The sequence below is a fragment of the Grus americana genome, chromosome 4, assembly GCF_028858705.1.
Source record: "Grus americana isolate bGruAme1 chromosome 4, bGruAme1.mat, whole genome shotgun sequence".
In the NCBI taxonomy this organism is placed as follows: Eukaryota; Metazoa; Chordata; class Aves; order Gruiformes; family Gruidae; genus Grus; species Grus americana.
Window position 1 is genome coordinate 54,542,267 of NC_072855.1, and position 14,157 is coordinate 54,556,423.

Sequence of the window (14,157 nt, forward strand, 5' to 3'; positions counted from 1 at the left end):
TTGCATTTCCAGCTGAGGGGGAGAAAGCAGAATGCTATAAGCAGTGTTTGGGAAACCCAGGCTCAGTTTCCTGCACAGCTTCAGAGTAATATTCTGCCAAGACACATACAAAGATGCTTTAAAGTAGCTGCCACTGATGCTTATGGCTGGTTTGTAATGATGTGGTGCTGGCCAGTTCTTCCAAGGATCCACCCGACTACCTGCAGGTCCGCGGCATCCACACTGCAGTGTTGTACTACCATAAATAGTGTGTGAGCTTGCCGGTTTACAGTTCTCCTGGATATATCATCACAAATAAAATAAATGGCTACAACTGCGGAGTAGAGATTACTCCATCCTCCCTGGTATATCTGTGAAGAACAATACAGTTTAATTAGTTTAGATGGACCTTCTGGAACTTCATCTGCCTCATTTAGATCAGCTTGGGTATTTCTATGCATTTTGGCACATAGACAGTCCCCGTGTCCCATTTTCCAATCGATAAGAGGCATAATAGTTATTTTCTAGAGGACTACAAACTGCAACACACAATGGCATCATACTCTAGCATTACGCAAGAAACAAGAGAGATTTGCAGGTCAATATCTCAACTGCATCTGCAGTTTTTATCGTTTGGATCTTCCAGAATAATAATATGGATACAAGCTGCAATGTTTGCATCGCAACTGATCTCGGCTTTCTCAATATTTTGCCTTGTCTGGAGCATGTGCTCAGCACAGAATCAGCCCTCTGAAAATACTGCAGAAAGCTGTAATGTAGGACAGAGCAAGGAACAGGATTAATTTTAGATAACTGTTGTTATTTCAGTCCTCCCTCTGCATTTGTGCAGCTTATTTTATTTCCGCTAGATACAGATTCCCCCCCACCCCCCACACACATTCTAATTGCACAAATAAGAGCTACCTAATACCAAGAGAAATGCATTGCCAGAAAATCTGCAGGTTCAAGACAGGCATGTTTCTAAGAGCAGAGGAGTTTATCTACAGTGTTTCTATAAATCTTAAGAACAGTCATCCTGTAGTACTTCCAATTTCATGTGGAGTATTTTAAGACTGAAATTGTGACATTTCATGTCACAAAAATCAAACAACAGTGTTGAATTGTGGTCATTGGTTGGTTAGTTAAAAATTACTAACCCATGCTATGCAAATTATTTAGAAAACCAGCAAGCACTGTAAAAAAAAAAAAACCTTAGAGAAAACATACATGATTCCAGATCACAAAAACTTCCATTTGGGATGTACTGTTAGAAGACGCTTAGGTACAATTTTAGCAGTATTGTTCGAAACCATCAATTCCTTTCTTCCTATCCATAATCTCTAAGATCACAAATACAAAATCTATGAATTAAACATTCAAGAATTAAAAAAAAAAAAACCAAACCATAATAAAATATTAAAAACCTACAGATATAGTGTTCTAAAAGAATTAATTTGATAAAAGTGATACTCTTTTTAGTACATTTAAGTCTTAAGGACTCAAACTTTAAGTCTTTCCTCTATAAACACATCAGCAAGATTTTAAGTAGGAATCAACGTTCTGATGTAATCCAGTAACGTCTGGAGCTGGTAACTGCGTAGTAAAGGATGTTAATTAAACAAAGCCATTTGCAAACTTCATGAATTTGAAGCAAACTCAAAGGAAAATACACAACCTTCTTGTCTTCATATTTCTTCAGTATGCTAAAGCAATACACAAGTCATAGCATGCCTCACACATACATTCAGATGTGTTTGTAATAGTATCTGCACACAACTATTCGTGCTGTGACAGCACTTGGTGAAAGGAAAGCTGCATCCCCAATAACAGTCCCATGCTGGATCACTGCCACTGTAATATCATCACGACTCAAAATTGCAAAGTGGTTTTCCAGCCTGGTCTCACAATGCTTTTGCACTTCTGCAAATGCTCTTAACAGTCTTCTGCAATCTAAATTATTTTCCTCCTCAGGCTTTTCTCTGTTGTGAATAACTTAGAACAGCAACTGGAAGGACTACGTGGACCCTGAACCAAGTTACACTGGTCACATTTAAGATGAACCCCTGTGAGATGTAGTCAGATACTACAAGCAATGCTAAAAACCATAAGGCAGGGAGAGAGGCCATGTTCTGTGCTGCCTGATGCCAACCAGCTGGAAGCCTGTGACTCCTGCTGCCTAGGGAGGTGGGAAACCACCTCCCGTTTGCCAAGCTGTTGCCTTCCTTTCAGTCACATCTCTCTCAGCAGCAAACCGAAAACATACTATACAAATCCTATGTGCTGAGATTTTACATTTACGTTCAACTTTCTACTTCTCCACTGTAGCTCTTGGTTTGCAGGCTGGCGTCACAGGACAGAGACAGCATGCTATAAAAGAGTGAGAAGAAACATGGGCGAGAGCATGGGGGAAGACACCAGGGCAGGAAGGACAAGCTCCTGGGCCAGAAGGGCATAGCACCCTCCCTGCAGAAAGCAAAAGCATCTGAAAACAGGAGAGAGAGGAAGACGTTAGGGAAGGGAGGGCATAAATGCAAAGCCCCATAGCTGGAACGTGAGACAGTGACAGAGCTGCTCCTGCGCAGCCTGGGAACGGGCACCAACAACTGAGGCAATGTGGGACTTGGGCTCTGTGGAGGAAACGCAAACTGGGTAGCCTGGAGGCACCCGGCAGCAAGAGCTGAGGAGAGGAAGGAAAGGGAGGGAGCTGCTACAAGTTGTCCATGAGGGAACGGGGAGAAGGCAGGAAACGCAGCTTCGGTGCCAGCACTGCCCCAGTGCTCCTCCTGCTCACCCAGGCACGTGGCTAGCATGGCTAATTTCCCAAGCAAACCGTGCTGTTTCAACAAAGCCTGCTCAAAAGCACCCAGCAAACAGCTCAGGCACAGGGAGCCACCACACAGAGAAATACTTTTTGAAAAAGCAGCTGTCAAGAACCAGCCTCAGCGAACATGGCTGTAGGTTGTTGAGGGCTATCCCTCAGCAAAAACAGTAATGAGAAGTGTTGGACAAGTGCCCCCATGTTTTATTGAGTATCTGAAACAACAAGCACAGCATGCTTTGCCTCTCATGTGGACAGAGAAATCTGGGCACTTACCAGCTAGTTTCATGGTTTCTTTTATTGATCTAGAAGAAATGCAAACTCCCTATCAAGGGCTTTTAATCACAAGCTTTCTCAGTGCACTTTCTGCTCCCACATGAAACTTGGTGGATATCTTTATTACTATGTACTACAGAGGGATGAGAACATTGTTTGCACTCCATAAAATAATGAATGTGCTCAGCATGCTCATCAGCACTCCAGCCTGCCTTGGACAAAGGCTCCAAGCTCTGAGCTTCTCTTTATTTAAACCTGTTAAACCTATTTAATAGGTTTTAATTAAACCCTTTAAAGCTATTTAAACCACCAGATTGTCACTCTTTGATGGTGATATATTTGTCTGTCCATGTGTAAGATAAAAGGTAGGAGTTACTAAGAGTTATTTTATACTATGAAAAACAAACCACCACCCCCTTTGTGTTAGTCATGCTAAATCAATTTGAAAGTGTTTTTAATGGGTGTAGTTTTATATAGAAAGAGCTTTTTACATATTGTACATTGCTGAGTAGAGCAAGAAAAAGAAAGAAAGGAGAGCCCCTTCCCCTACAATGGGAAAGAACAGGATTGTTGGTGTAAGTCACTCCCACCCAGAAAGCAGAGAGAAAACTATGTCCTTCTCTGGGTAACGCTTACAATGCTTTTTCTTTACCATGCTATTTGCAAGCCTATTTTTGTTTCCCGGGAAAGAGTGTGTTTGGGTAGGGCCGATATACAACAACCAGAGGGGAAGCTGAGCCCAGGTCAGTCGGTAGCTCTTTGCAACGTGTTGCAGCAGTTAGTAAAATCATAGTTCTTCTGCTCTATGTTTGTGATCCAAATGCATCTCCAGCAACATGACTAACTGTATAACTCAGGAAAGGGTCACTGCAGTGTCTGCTATAATGTATTTATTTTTAGCACATCCCGGATCAGCCTAGACACCCATTTCAGCCACACCCACCCATGCCACACTGTTTCTGACAAAGCTCTGAAAGCCTCTGGAGCATCAAAAACCTGTTGCCATCAGAAAACTTTAATTGAAACACTGTAAATTGCTTCTATAATTAATGTAATTTGATGCTCAATTGAGTCCCTCTTCATCTTTTCCACATTTCCTAGGACAAAGGTTAAATAGTATAGAATATCCCAAAGGGAAAGCCCAAAGTGGAGTACAGTCTCATTGGAGTTATATTACATGCAAGTATGAAGGATATACTTTGAAAATATCTGATTTCTGTAACTGGTACATATAGCTGATGAAGACCTCCTGGTCTGTGAATATTTTGTAAAGCTGATTGGTAGAAAATTGAAAATAACATGAGTATTCAATCTGATACAACTGCTAAGCTCAGATGTGAAACTGGAATGCTTTTCTCACATGCTTTATGTTCCAAAGTAGGAATTAAAAGAACAAAGTTATTATTAGGAGACCACTTGAAGCACAGGGTCAGCACTGAGGACATACACTATCAAAGAGCAGTGGGAACTGCTGTGATAGCCATGCCAGCATCCATACTGATAACCAGCTTCCTAGTGGAGCACAAAGTAGACCATATTTAGGATGCTCAGGCTTGTCGAAACCCCAGGTCCCAGTCAGTGCACTGGGAAGTGATGGAAACCTGGGAGCTGATCATCTCATGTTGGTGAACGGCTATAGGCATCACTTGTACTTTTATTGACAATTAGCGTAATTGTATTCCCCATGACAATTACAACTATTGTGAATGAACTGTTCCATTCCTAATCAAATCCTTCTGTTCTTCTCCCTTGGCCACTTCTTCCATAAATGATCAATCCTCATTTTCCAGTTTTTGCACCTGAAAAGAGTATTTTCTGCCAGTTCTTGGAAATGCAAGGTGAATGCAATTAGGGAGGAAGCAGACAGTGCATTACAAGAAAGCGTCACTAAGGTAGTAAGATAAATTGTGCACTAGTTCACCTAGATTCAACAGCACTGAGATGCACTAGCCACATGATGCCATTAGCACAGGGAATGGCTTGCAAGTGGAAATAATGGTTTCCTCTGAAGCCATTTGAACTAGACCAGATAAAATGTGCAGAGAATGAAAAAACAGTCCTGCACCAGGAGATTTTTTTTCTCTAATACCTGTGCTGTGTCCTTCCCTTGCTGTCATCAGCACATCTCAGGGATTGGGTTATTTGGCATAGATCTTTAATCCTCTTGTTACACATTGGAAACAAGAGTTGTTGCAAGTGAAGCCAAATGGTTTGGTAAATACATTTACTGCCTTCTGAACTACAGCAAATATATTAATATACATAATATATTTTTATATATTAATATAAAAAAACCTTCCCAAAGAGAACCTAAAGCTGCTCTACCGTAATAGCCTTTCTGGGCAGCCAGCTTTTGGTGGTGGCTATAATTTCCAATATCTATGTGTTTTGCAGCAAAGCAGAGTTAAATTCCACAGGATGTCCAGAAAACTCTATAATTCAAAGAATTCAGTAGTTTTGAGAACGAGATTTTAACAGTCCTGTGCAGAAACGAGTAACTACAATTGAACTGCATGCTGGCCTGAAATATTTGTTTCAACATGCCACAGACTTCAGCCTTTATGACCATCTGTGGGAGTCAAGGGAAAATGAGGTTTGGACAACTTGGTAGGAGTTTCAGAGAGTCTGTAATTCCTGGGCAAAAAAAAAAAAAAGCCCAAATTTTGTTTTGGGGACTTTGAATGGCAGTAGACATATTAGCCACGTATCATGTCCAAAGTTGCCCCTCTCTACCCGATGTGACACATGGAATTTGGGGGTGAAAACACTTCAATTTTTCATTTATTGCCAGAGCAATCATCAACTTTTTCGCCATTTTACCTAACAATGTTTGGTGATATTTTTGCTTCCACAGCCTTTGAATAAGTTCGCAAAGGCTGATATTTACATCATCTATATTGCTGTGATATATAAGCTGTGCTGAGATGAGGAGGGGTAATTCATCTGTCAAAGAAAGATGATTTCAGACTGTCCTCACACTGGGATAGATAGCACCGCACGCATTAACATTTAGAAGGTTATCAACACTGTATTTCAAATAATAGCCTAGACTCAATGTTGAGCGTGCAAAGATGTAGGAAAACTAGAAAAAAATGAAGGAATATCTGGGGCTCTGATCACTTCAAATATTTATCATGCAATGAAAACACACCTCAACAAATAAGTTCGGTATTTTACAGAGGAAAATAATATGAATCCTTGGCCAGGAAGGTTAGTAAATCTCCTGGCACCATTTTCCTCAGACTAACTAAAATCCAAAGCTTTTGCTATTCTGATCAGTTGTTGCCTCAATACCAAACATTTCCAAGCCCAAATATGATATTAATCACCTGCTAAAGATTATGAAAGAAGAAATCTGCAGGAAGCATAAACATCTCATTAATATAATCAGGGATTTAATTGATTTAACCCTAAAGTTTTGATTACACTGACACTCCTCAAACCACGTACCACAATGAGAAATCATGACGTGAAGACAAACTGAATGTGCTTTTTAGAATGATTACATATCTTGTAGAAATCTTCACCCAGCCAGGCTGGTGTAGTGCTCCCATCCCAGCAAAACACATAATTTCATTAGAGTGATAAGACAAGGCAGAAAGGTTATAGCAGATAAATACGATGCAAAACTATGTGCCACTTGCTCTATGGTTTCAGTAACCTGAGATGCGTTGCTATCTACAACATGCAGCTAACACCCAGGAGCATGTCAATGCCATTGGAAAAAAGAGATTAAAAATTGTTGTAAAAATACTCTGTTGATAAATAGGCTAGGATTTTCACCTGTACCAAAGTCAAGCAAGTATCCATTTTCCACATAAAAGCAGTCAGAAATTCCTTGCCCTGTTACTAGTTTGAAAGGTAACCTTTGGAGCATTAGCTAGTTAGTCTGGCCTGAAAGGGGCTGTTGTCTAGCCTGGCTGCTGAGAAAAAAAAAATTGATTTGGACCCCCCCAGACCAGCCTCTAGTACATGTGTGGGTGGCATCAGAGGGCTTCCTACCCCCTTTCTATCTCCCCTGCATGGGGACGACATCCTAGCAGATCACACCTGCTGAATTTTGTTCCCTTAGAGCCATTATATTAGCAAGCGATCATCAGAGTACAGCTTTCTCACATGGGGAGGCAGGTTCAGAAGGCATAGCGTAGTGATAGCGTTGTATTAAATTGTGTCAAACCACTTTTCCTATTGCAGGTAGGTCTGGCTGATACAGCGTGCTGCTGTTAGGGCATCCAGGGATCCACTTTCACAAGATGAATGCCAAGGTATCGCTACCTGATAGCTCAGGTGCTGGGACAATAACGGTGGCTTGCATGGCAGACCAGGGTGCAACTCAGGGTTTTGAGTCTTCTGTTTAAATCTGGGACACCTATTTTTAGAGCGCTAGCTGAAACCAAAAGTAAATGTTTGTCTTCTAGGGGAGCCAGGTCTTTAATTCTTGACTGTATTTGGAAATAACAGCTGTTACACACACAAATCCAACATTGTCTCTCTGTTTAAAGAATTGCAAAATAAAACCAACACAGGGTCTTCCTTGAGTTGTCTCAGGAAAAAAAAATACAAACACCACCCCCTTCTTCCCCCATGAGGAACACAAGTGATAGGGATGTCTTTCCCATGTGATTTTACTGTGGGGCCTTACTCAGTTTAGACTGTGAAGTTAGCCTGGCTACTGAATGGTACCAGATAAAATACTCCCTTTTCTACGTTAAGAGTTTCTGAAAGATTATTTTTAATTTGTATTTTTGGAGGTTTTTCACACAGGACTCAGATGTATAAACAACTGGAGACTGAATTCAAGGTCCTTTCCTATTTAGAAAAAAAACACCAAACCAAAACATAAGCCTCAGCAGTTTGGGTTTTTTTCCTAATTTATAAAGGAGTAAAGATTAATAAGAACTTTAGGTTTTAATCCAGATAAAAGAGACAGCTAAATAAAAGAGAAAACATTCTGGTAAATTTTCAGGAGAGACAACCATTTGTTGGGCATGTTATATGGCATTATATATTCTCAGGTTTGGAGACGAATGCTGCAGGCAACTTGCCCTTCAAATTCAGTTTCTATTTATTTTGGCTGCAAATCATAATCTCTTTATCAAGCAGGTATCAAGCCATCTGCTTCTAGCCTCAGTAAATGCAGTAAACTTGCATTTGGGTTTGGGGCTAGAACAAGCAGTTTTCTTCTGTCCAGTAATAAACACACCTTTAAAATCCATTAGGCAAAACTGGCCCAACATGAGAAAGCTCTAATGAATGAATGGAATGTGGCAGCAGTAGAAATAAAAACAACAAACAAACCAAACCCCCCCCAAAAATCTGTACAGGAACAAAAACTCAATTAAAGGCTACAGTTAGCTCCAGCACTACAATTTGATTTTTGAGAGAGCTAGTCTTGCAAACTGCTAGGAATGACGGAAATACCTAAACCACATTTTTTTTTCCACAACAGGCAAAATCTCAAGGCATTCAAAGTTTGGGTTCAAGCAAGCTAAAGGTGTGAAAAAGCAGTTGGTTATCTAAAGCCTATTCACGTTTCTCAGATTTTCAGAGATGAGACAATGATCCAACTGTGACAGTCTGTGCCTTGCTGGTTTCTCCCAGAGCACAGCCATGAATAATAACCCAGAATGAGGGGAGAACATACTCAAAAGCTTTAACTCAAAATGTTTTAGTTAGTACTGAATTTTAAAAATGCTTTTTTTAAAAGACTTGAAGGCTTGTGAGCTGAGAGCACAGAAGATGGAAAAGGATAAGGTTGTCCATCTCCTGTAGTTAACATCGACAAGAGCAGAGTTCAGGCGGTTGCAAATGTATGTAATTACTACAGGAGCCCTGGTTTAGCGGAACTTTTCCCAAGCTATCAGCCTGGGAGCTGGGATTAATCTGCTGTGTTGTAGGGTTGGGATGATGTCCCAGGCTCACCAGCATCCCCTTAATGGGGAAGGCAGTGGGAAGCACGTAACTTAGAGTTGATCCACAGTGTAATGGAACTGCTCCAGATTGCTTCAGTGGACTTTGGACCAGGCTCTCAACGCCAAGATTTGCTCCTACCTTTCCAAAATGAAAGGCACCCCTGGTTTTTTTGTAGTGCCATCAATTTTGACAAGAGCACTTGTGGAGAAAGGTACTGCTAGCTATCAACAGGGCTCACTTATCAGACGTTAATAAACCCACCCACCATACGTCTACAACACGAGACAGTACGTTCCAGTCCTACATTTGAGCACATACCACATCCAGACTGATGCTAAGAGGAGCACAACCCCACTCTTTTCTGCTATCATTTCTGCAAGAAAGAAACCTAGGTGCCTGAGTGAGAAGGAAGCTGTGGTGTGCTATAATCACTTTGTGGAGGACATCTGCTGTGCCGTGTAGCCATAGCCATGCTATATTATACGGACAAGGCATAAGAAGATGAAACCTCTAAGCACTTCCATTATAAGCACATGCCAGTTCCTCTCCCCTCATATTTTAGAAGAACAAACTTCACCTTTACACATTTTAAAAGTAATAACATCTTAATGCAGACTCAAGAGCATTTATATTTGATTACTAGCCTTTGGCAATATATTCTTTAACCCATTCCAGTGCTGTCAGTTGTTTAAAGCTGGAAATGCTATGAATCAACCCAGAAAGCATTTCCATTTGAGATACATTTTGGAGCACGTAAGAATAACGGGCAATATGCCAGGAGGACTGAACACCTTGAGATGAGCATGAAGGAACTCCTGCTTTAAGAATGTCATTCAGCTCTCAAAGTGTTGAGAAAAGCCTCAAGAGGAGGGACAAGTTTTCAGGAGGCTATCGGCCTCCACATCTGCAGCCTCTAGTCATTTGCTGGCAGAGGGTAGATCCCACCAAATCATTAGAGACTTCTGAGGATGCGAGATCCCAAAATGAATTAGAAAATTACCAAGAAAGCACTGCCAGCATACAGGCTGAAGACAAAGCATGAAATTTGGAAGCTCCACAGAAGACTTGCTAAGTTCTTTACTAACCACAATGCAAACATCCTTGTCCACTTCTGCATGATTTACAAAAGATACAAAGACAAGCAGCTTGTCTGTATTATGTAAAGAGGCTGCAAGCCCACACACTACTGTTCTCGATAAGTTTTGAAGACAAACTACCCCAAAACCTGGGGGAGGGAGTATTAAAATGCCGGGGTGTGATTTGACCTTCTCCAAATTTTACTGAGCATAATTTTAAAAAACTAAAAGTGTTTCTAAGCAACTGGGGAAATATCTTGCTGCTGTCTCCAATGCTCAAGAAAGGGAGACTAAGCATGAGGGAGACTGGTGTCAGCCTCCTTACCAGCCACACACCTCTCTTCAAATTATAAGATCCTGCTGTTACAGCCCAGATGTCCAGGACACTTCAGAGAATACAAACAGTGGAAATCCAAAGACTTTGCTACAGCCTCATATAACAGACAATAAAACTGCTTCTGTCTTAACTGCGTCTGTTGATGCATGAGGTAGCCCAAAGAAAGCTTGACCAGATTATGCACTTTTACTTTCACAAGGTAGATAGGGACATACTCTAATTTTCTCCACACATATTCTTCATTTTCCAATGTGAATTTACCGACAAAATTTCACTACTATGTCTACCCCGCAATAGAGCATTTAAAAACAAACAAACAACTTTTACAGAACCAAAATTGTTCAGACCAAATGTATCCTATACAAAATTTGCTTGTTCATTGTCATCAGTTCTGTCCTGTTCATATCATGCAGAGGAGGGAAAATCCTTTTTAAAGAAAGCATTGTATAAAATTGACAGAATTCCTCCCACCTTTGCATGTTGCTTTCTGATAAGCTTTATGGACTGTTGTGTTAAATATGCTCCTTTTGATCCAACTCCACTTTTCAGAAGTTGTGAAATTAAAGGTTTAACAATGACAGGAAGGCTATTTTTACTAGGAGTAGCAGACAGAGAATAAATAGTACCTCAACACAGACTTTTGGGGTTTGTACTTACTTAACATAGTTTTAAAATCAGTTCTTTCTGAGGCACAATCTTATTTTTAATCTCCTTTATTGATTTTTTTTCTAACAGCAGTAAACCCAAGCAATACCATAAGCTACACCATAAAAGACATTTCTAGATTTTAACACAAAATCTGAGCAAAAGTTGATTAACATTTTTTAGATCAGTTAATCTAGTATTATCAATTTTTTAACTTCTGATTCATGAAATCCCTTACAGGCAATCCAGACGCATTTGTGGACGCTTTGGTTGTAAGTATTCACATCAGGGGGCCAGCAAATGGAAGTATAGAAGAAAGCAGATTTGACTTCAAATGTATCTTTTGACAAAGGTGATGATAGACTCTGGCCCTTGTTACAGTTTCTCTCACCCTTTCAGGTTTTACTAGTTAATACCACTTTAAAAGCATGATCTTTCAAGCTGAAGAATAATCAAAATAGCAATTCAGTGACCATATGAACACCACAAGTTTGATTAAATCTGTGCATTTGAGAATAATTTTAAAAAGATATTGCACTCAGTAACTAATATTGCCCCTAGGCTTATATCCCTCAATATTTGACACTCGATAAATGCTGTAACTCCCTGTATCTTTGGAGGCAAAACTAAGATAATTTCTGTAAGATACTCTTGGCCGAACTTATTGCTGGCATAGCGCCAGGGAAATCCATCAGGATAGACTTGATTTGCAAGAGCAGTATTTGCCAAATCTCACAGACATTTCAACTGACCCCTTAAAGCCATCTCTACAAAAGATGCTTTATTTCAAAGAAGAAAAACAGAACAGAAAACCTTTGTAAATATACCTCTGCATTTAACTCCTCTCAGATTGAGGAGCCTCATGACACCTAGAAAGAGAGCTGTCACAAAAATACAATGGCAGGAAAGTTTTTCACAGAACACATATAACTCAACTACCAGTTAGTATCTTCTTCTCCTCCAACACACAGTCTTTCAATCACTAAACTGGGGGGGGAAGCATCCAGCTACTGACAGCTAAGCTTTTGCTCACAAAGCTGTGACAAGTCTATCCAAAAAAGCCAAAGAACTTACCTCCCACAGTGCAAACACAGAGTACAGCTAGGAAAAAGAAGGCAATCCCCAGGAGCTTCATGTTTGGTGGTGGTGCTGTCAGCTCTCCCTTGCACAGCTGGGCAGGGAGTGCTCTCTCACTTCGAGGCAGGCCTTAATTACTCCATGGAAAAAGGTGTGTAGAGACTGTGCATAGCCACTGCCCATTCCTGCTTATTTTGGGGACTTTGATAAAGAACAGGAGGAAACACAACATACTCCCTCTGGGAGTTCAGTACGGAGGAGATTTATTGTTTCAGTCCTTACAGGAACTCCTTTTCTTTGGCAGTGAACTGTGTTTTTGTTAATACATTATTTTGTTCTTCTTCGGACACGAGGTCAGGAAGGTTTTTGAACAGAGGCAAATCTTTCTTTAGAATATGCATCACCAAGTTCCATACTATAGCTGGGGATACTTTTAAAGGGGACATTTATGAGCAGCAAGGAAGCCCAGGTAGTGGAGGATAGCACAGCCAGGAACAGAGGAGCAAAACCAGCAACAGGAGCCCTCACCTGGCTTTTCTTTGTGTTGTGTAAAGTTGCCTTGGTGAAAATCACAGCTGCTTCACTCTAAAGGCAGAGAGATTGCCTCCCTGAGAGCACTGCATTCCTGCAACTGAGAGGATGCAAGGGGCCACCAGCATAGGGGGAGGAAGTGACTACGGCAAGGTGCCCCAGTAGGGAGAGGCTCTGGACCCTGCAAAGTTAGGGCTGGGGTGTGTATTTTTTCCTTTAAATGAAGACCTTTTTTTTTTTTTTCTTCTTAATTTGAAAGTTGCAACTAGCCTTGACTCTGTCTGCTCCATTAGTCATGGAAAGGGTTTTTTATTCTTCTGTATAGATACTTGCTGTGCCATGGTATGGGAATACGGTCCCCAGAGTGAACCTCTTACCTGGGGTAACAAGCCAGTGCAGAATCACTCTTCTCCTCAGGACCCACTGATGTGAGAAACTTTAGTATCCCTCCTTCTCACAGCCATTTCTCTGACTTCTGTGGAAGAAAGGCAAGCAGAGCTCTAGAGTTAAAGGCTACCAAAACGTGATCTTGTAATACTCTTGTGCTCTGTGCCTTAACAATTTAAGGCAGCTGATGGCAATTAATCACAAAACTTCAGCCACAAAACTTCAGTGCAGTGTGTTTGCTCATCTCCCTCCCTGTCAACTCTCAGGAAAATTTGGCGGAAAAAATGACCTCACAAACAGCCTGACTCATTAAATAGTCAACCCTACTTATTGCAGTAATTAAAATATTTTTTTTCCCCTCATGACTGTTTCTTGCTATAAGGGGGAGTTTTGGAATGGCTTCGCATGCAGAACTCCCAGGAGCTTAAGCCACAGTGCTTCTAACAACATTACTGTTTTATTCATGGGATCAGGAAAACGGTAGCAGCTCAGCATCATGTGTGGAATAACTTTTGTTTAGTTAAAGAAATTGCATTTCTACATATTAAGGTTATGACACATCCTCTGCCTATTGTAGGTGACAGAAGCTGGTGCTCAATAGAAATCTGATGGTGGACAATGAATTTCTGGCCCTTCATTTGGACAAACATTAAGTATTTGCATCCACAAGAGATGCAAACATCTAAGTTCTCCTTAGTGAGACTGTGTTTTCACCATCATTGGAAAGGATCACACAGTAATATAAACTTGACTCAGAGTAGAGGTGGGCCACACAATGACACTTTTGTCAAGTTGACTGGAGCATATGGCAGGGAGTTAGCACCAGTGCTTTGTTTGTATGCTAGTTTTGTGCCAACATAGGACCTAAAGTTAGAATGGGCTAGAAAAGCAGTAACTACTGCAGCAGAAAGCCTTCAAGCAAAAAGATAAATCTAAACATGGAGAGTGAATTCATTCCAGGTTACTGCTGTTTCTGATATGATAAGAGGAACTCTAACCTTTTATTTACAGCATTGCCAAACCACCACCTGAAATGTTAATTCTGAAGAAGGATACAGAAAGGAATATTATTTTATTGACTGAAATGAAAGCTCTGCAAAATCTAAGAGGCCTGAGGA

General features: G+C 40.7%; 1 protein-coding gene across 3 annotated transcripts in view; it reads right to left on the minus strand.

The window, feature by feature from the left end:
• EMCN (endomucin) overlaps positions 1 to 12,317 on the minus strand; it is a 55,682-nt gene extending 43,365 nt beyond the window's left edge. For 2 of the 3 annotated variants that reach the window (XM_054824994.1, XM_054824993.1), the window contains exon 1: positions 12,119 to 12,317. In XM_054824994.1, coding sequence (XP_054680969.1) covers positions 12,119 to 12,179 — 61 coding nt within the window. In that variant the 5' untranslated portion in view covers positions 12,180 to 12,317. The remainder of the gene's footprint in view (positions 1 to 12,118) is intronic. The other variant, XM_054824992.1, reaches the window with a different exon arrangement.
• Positions 12,318 to 14,157: the final 1,840 nt, after the last annotated feature.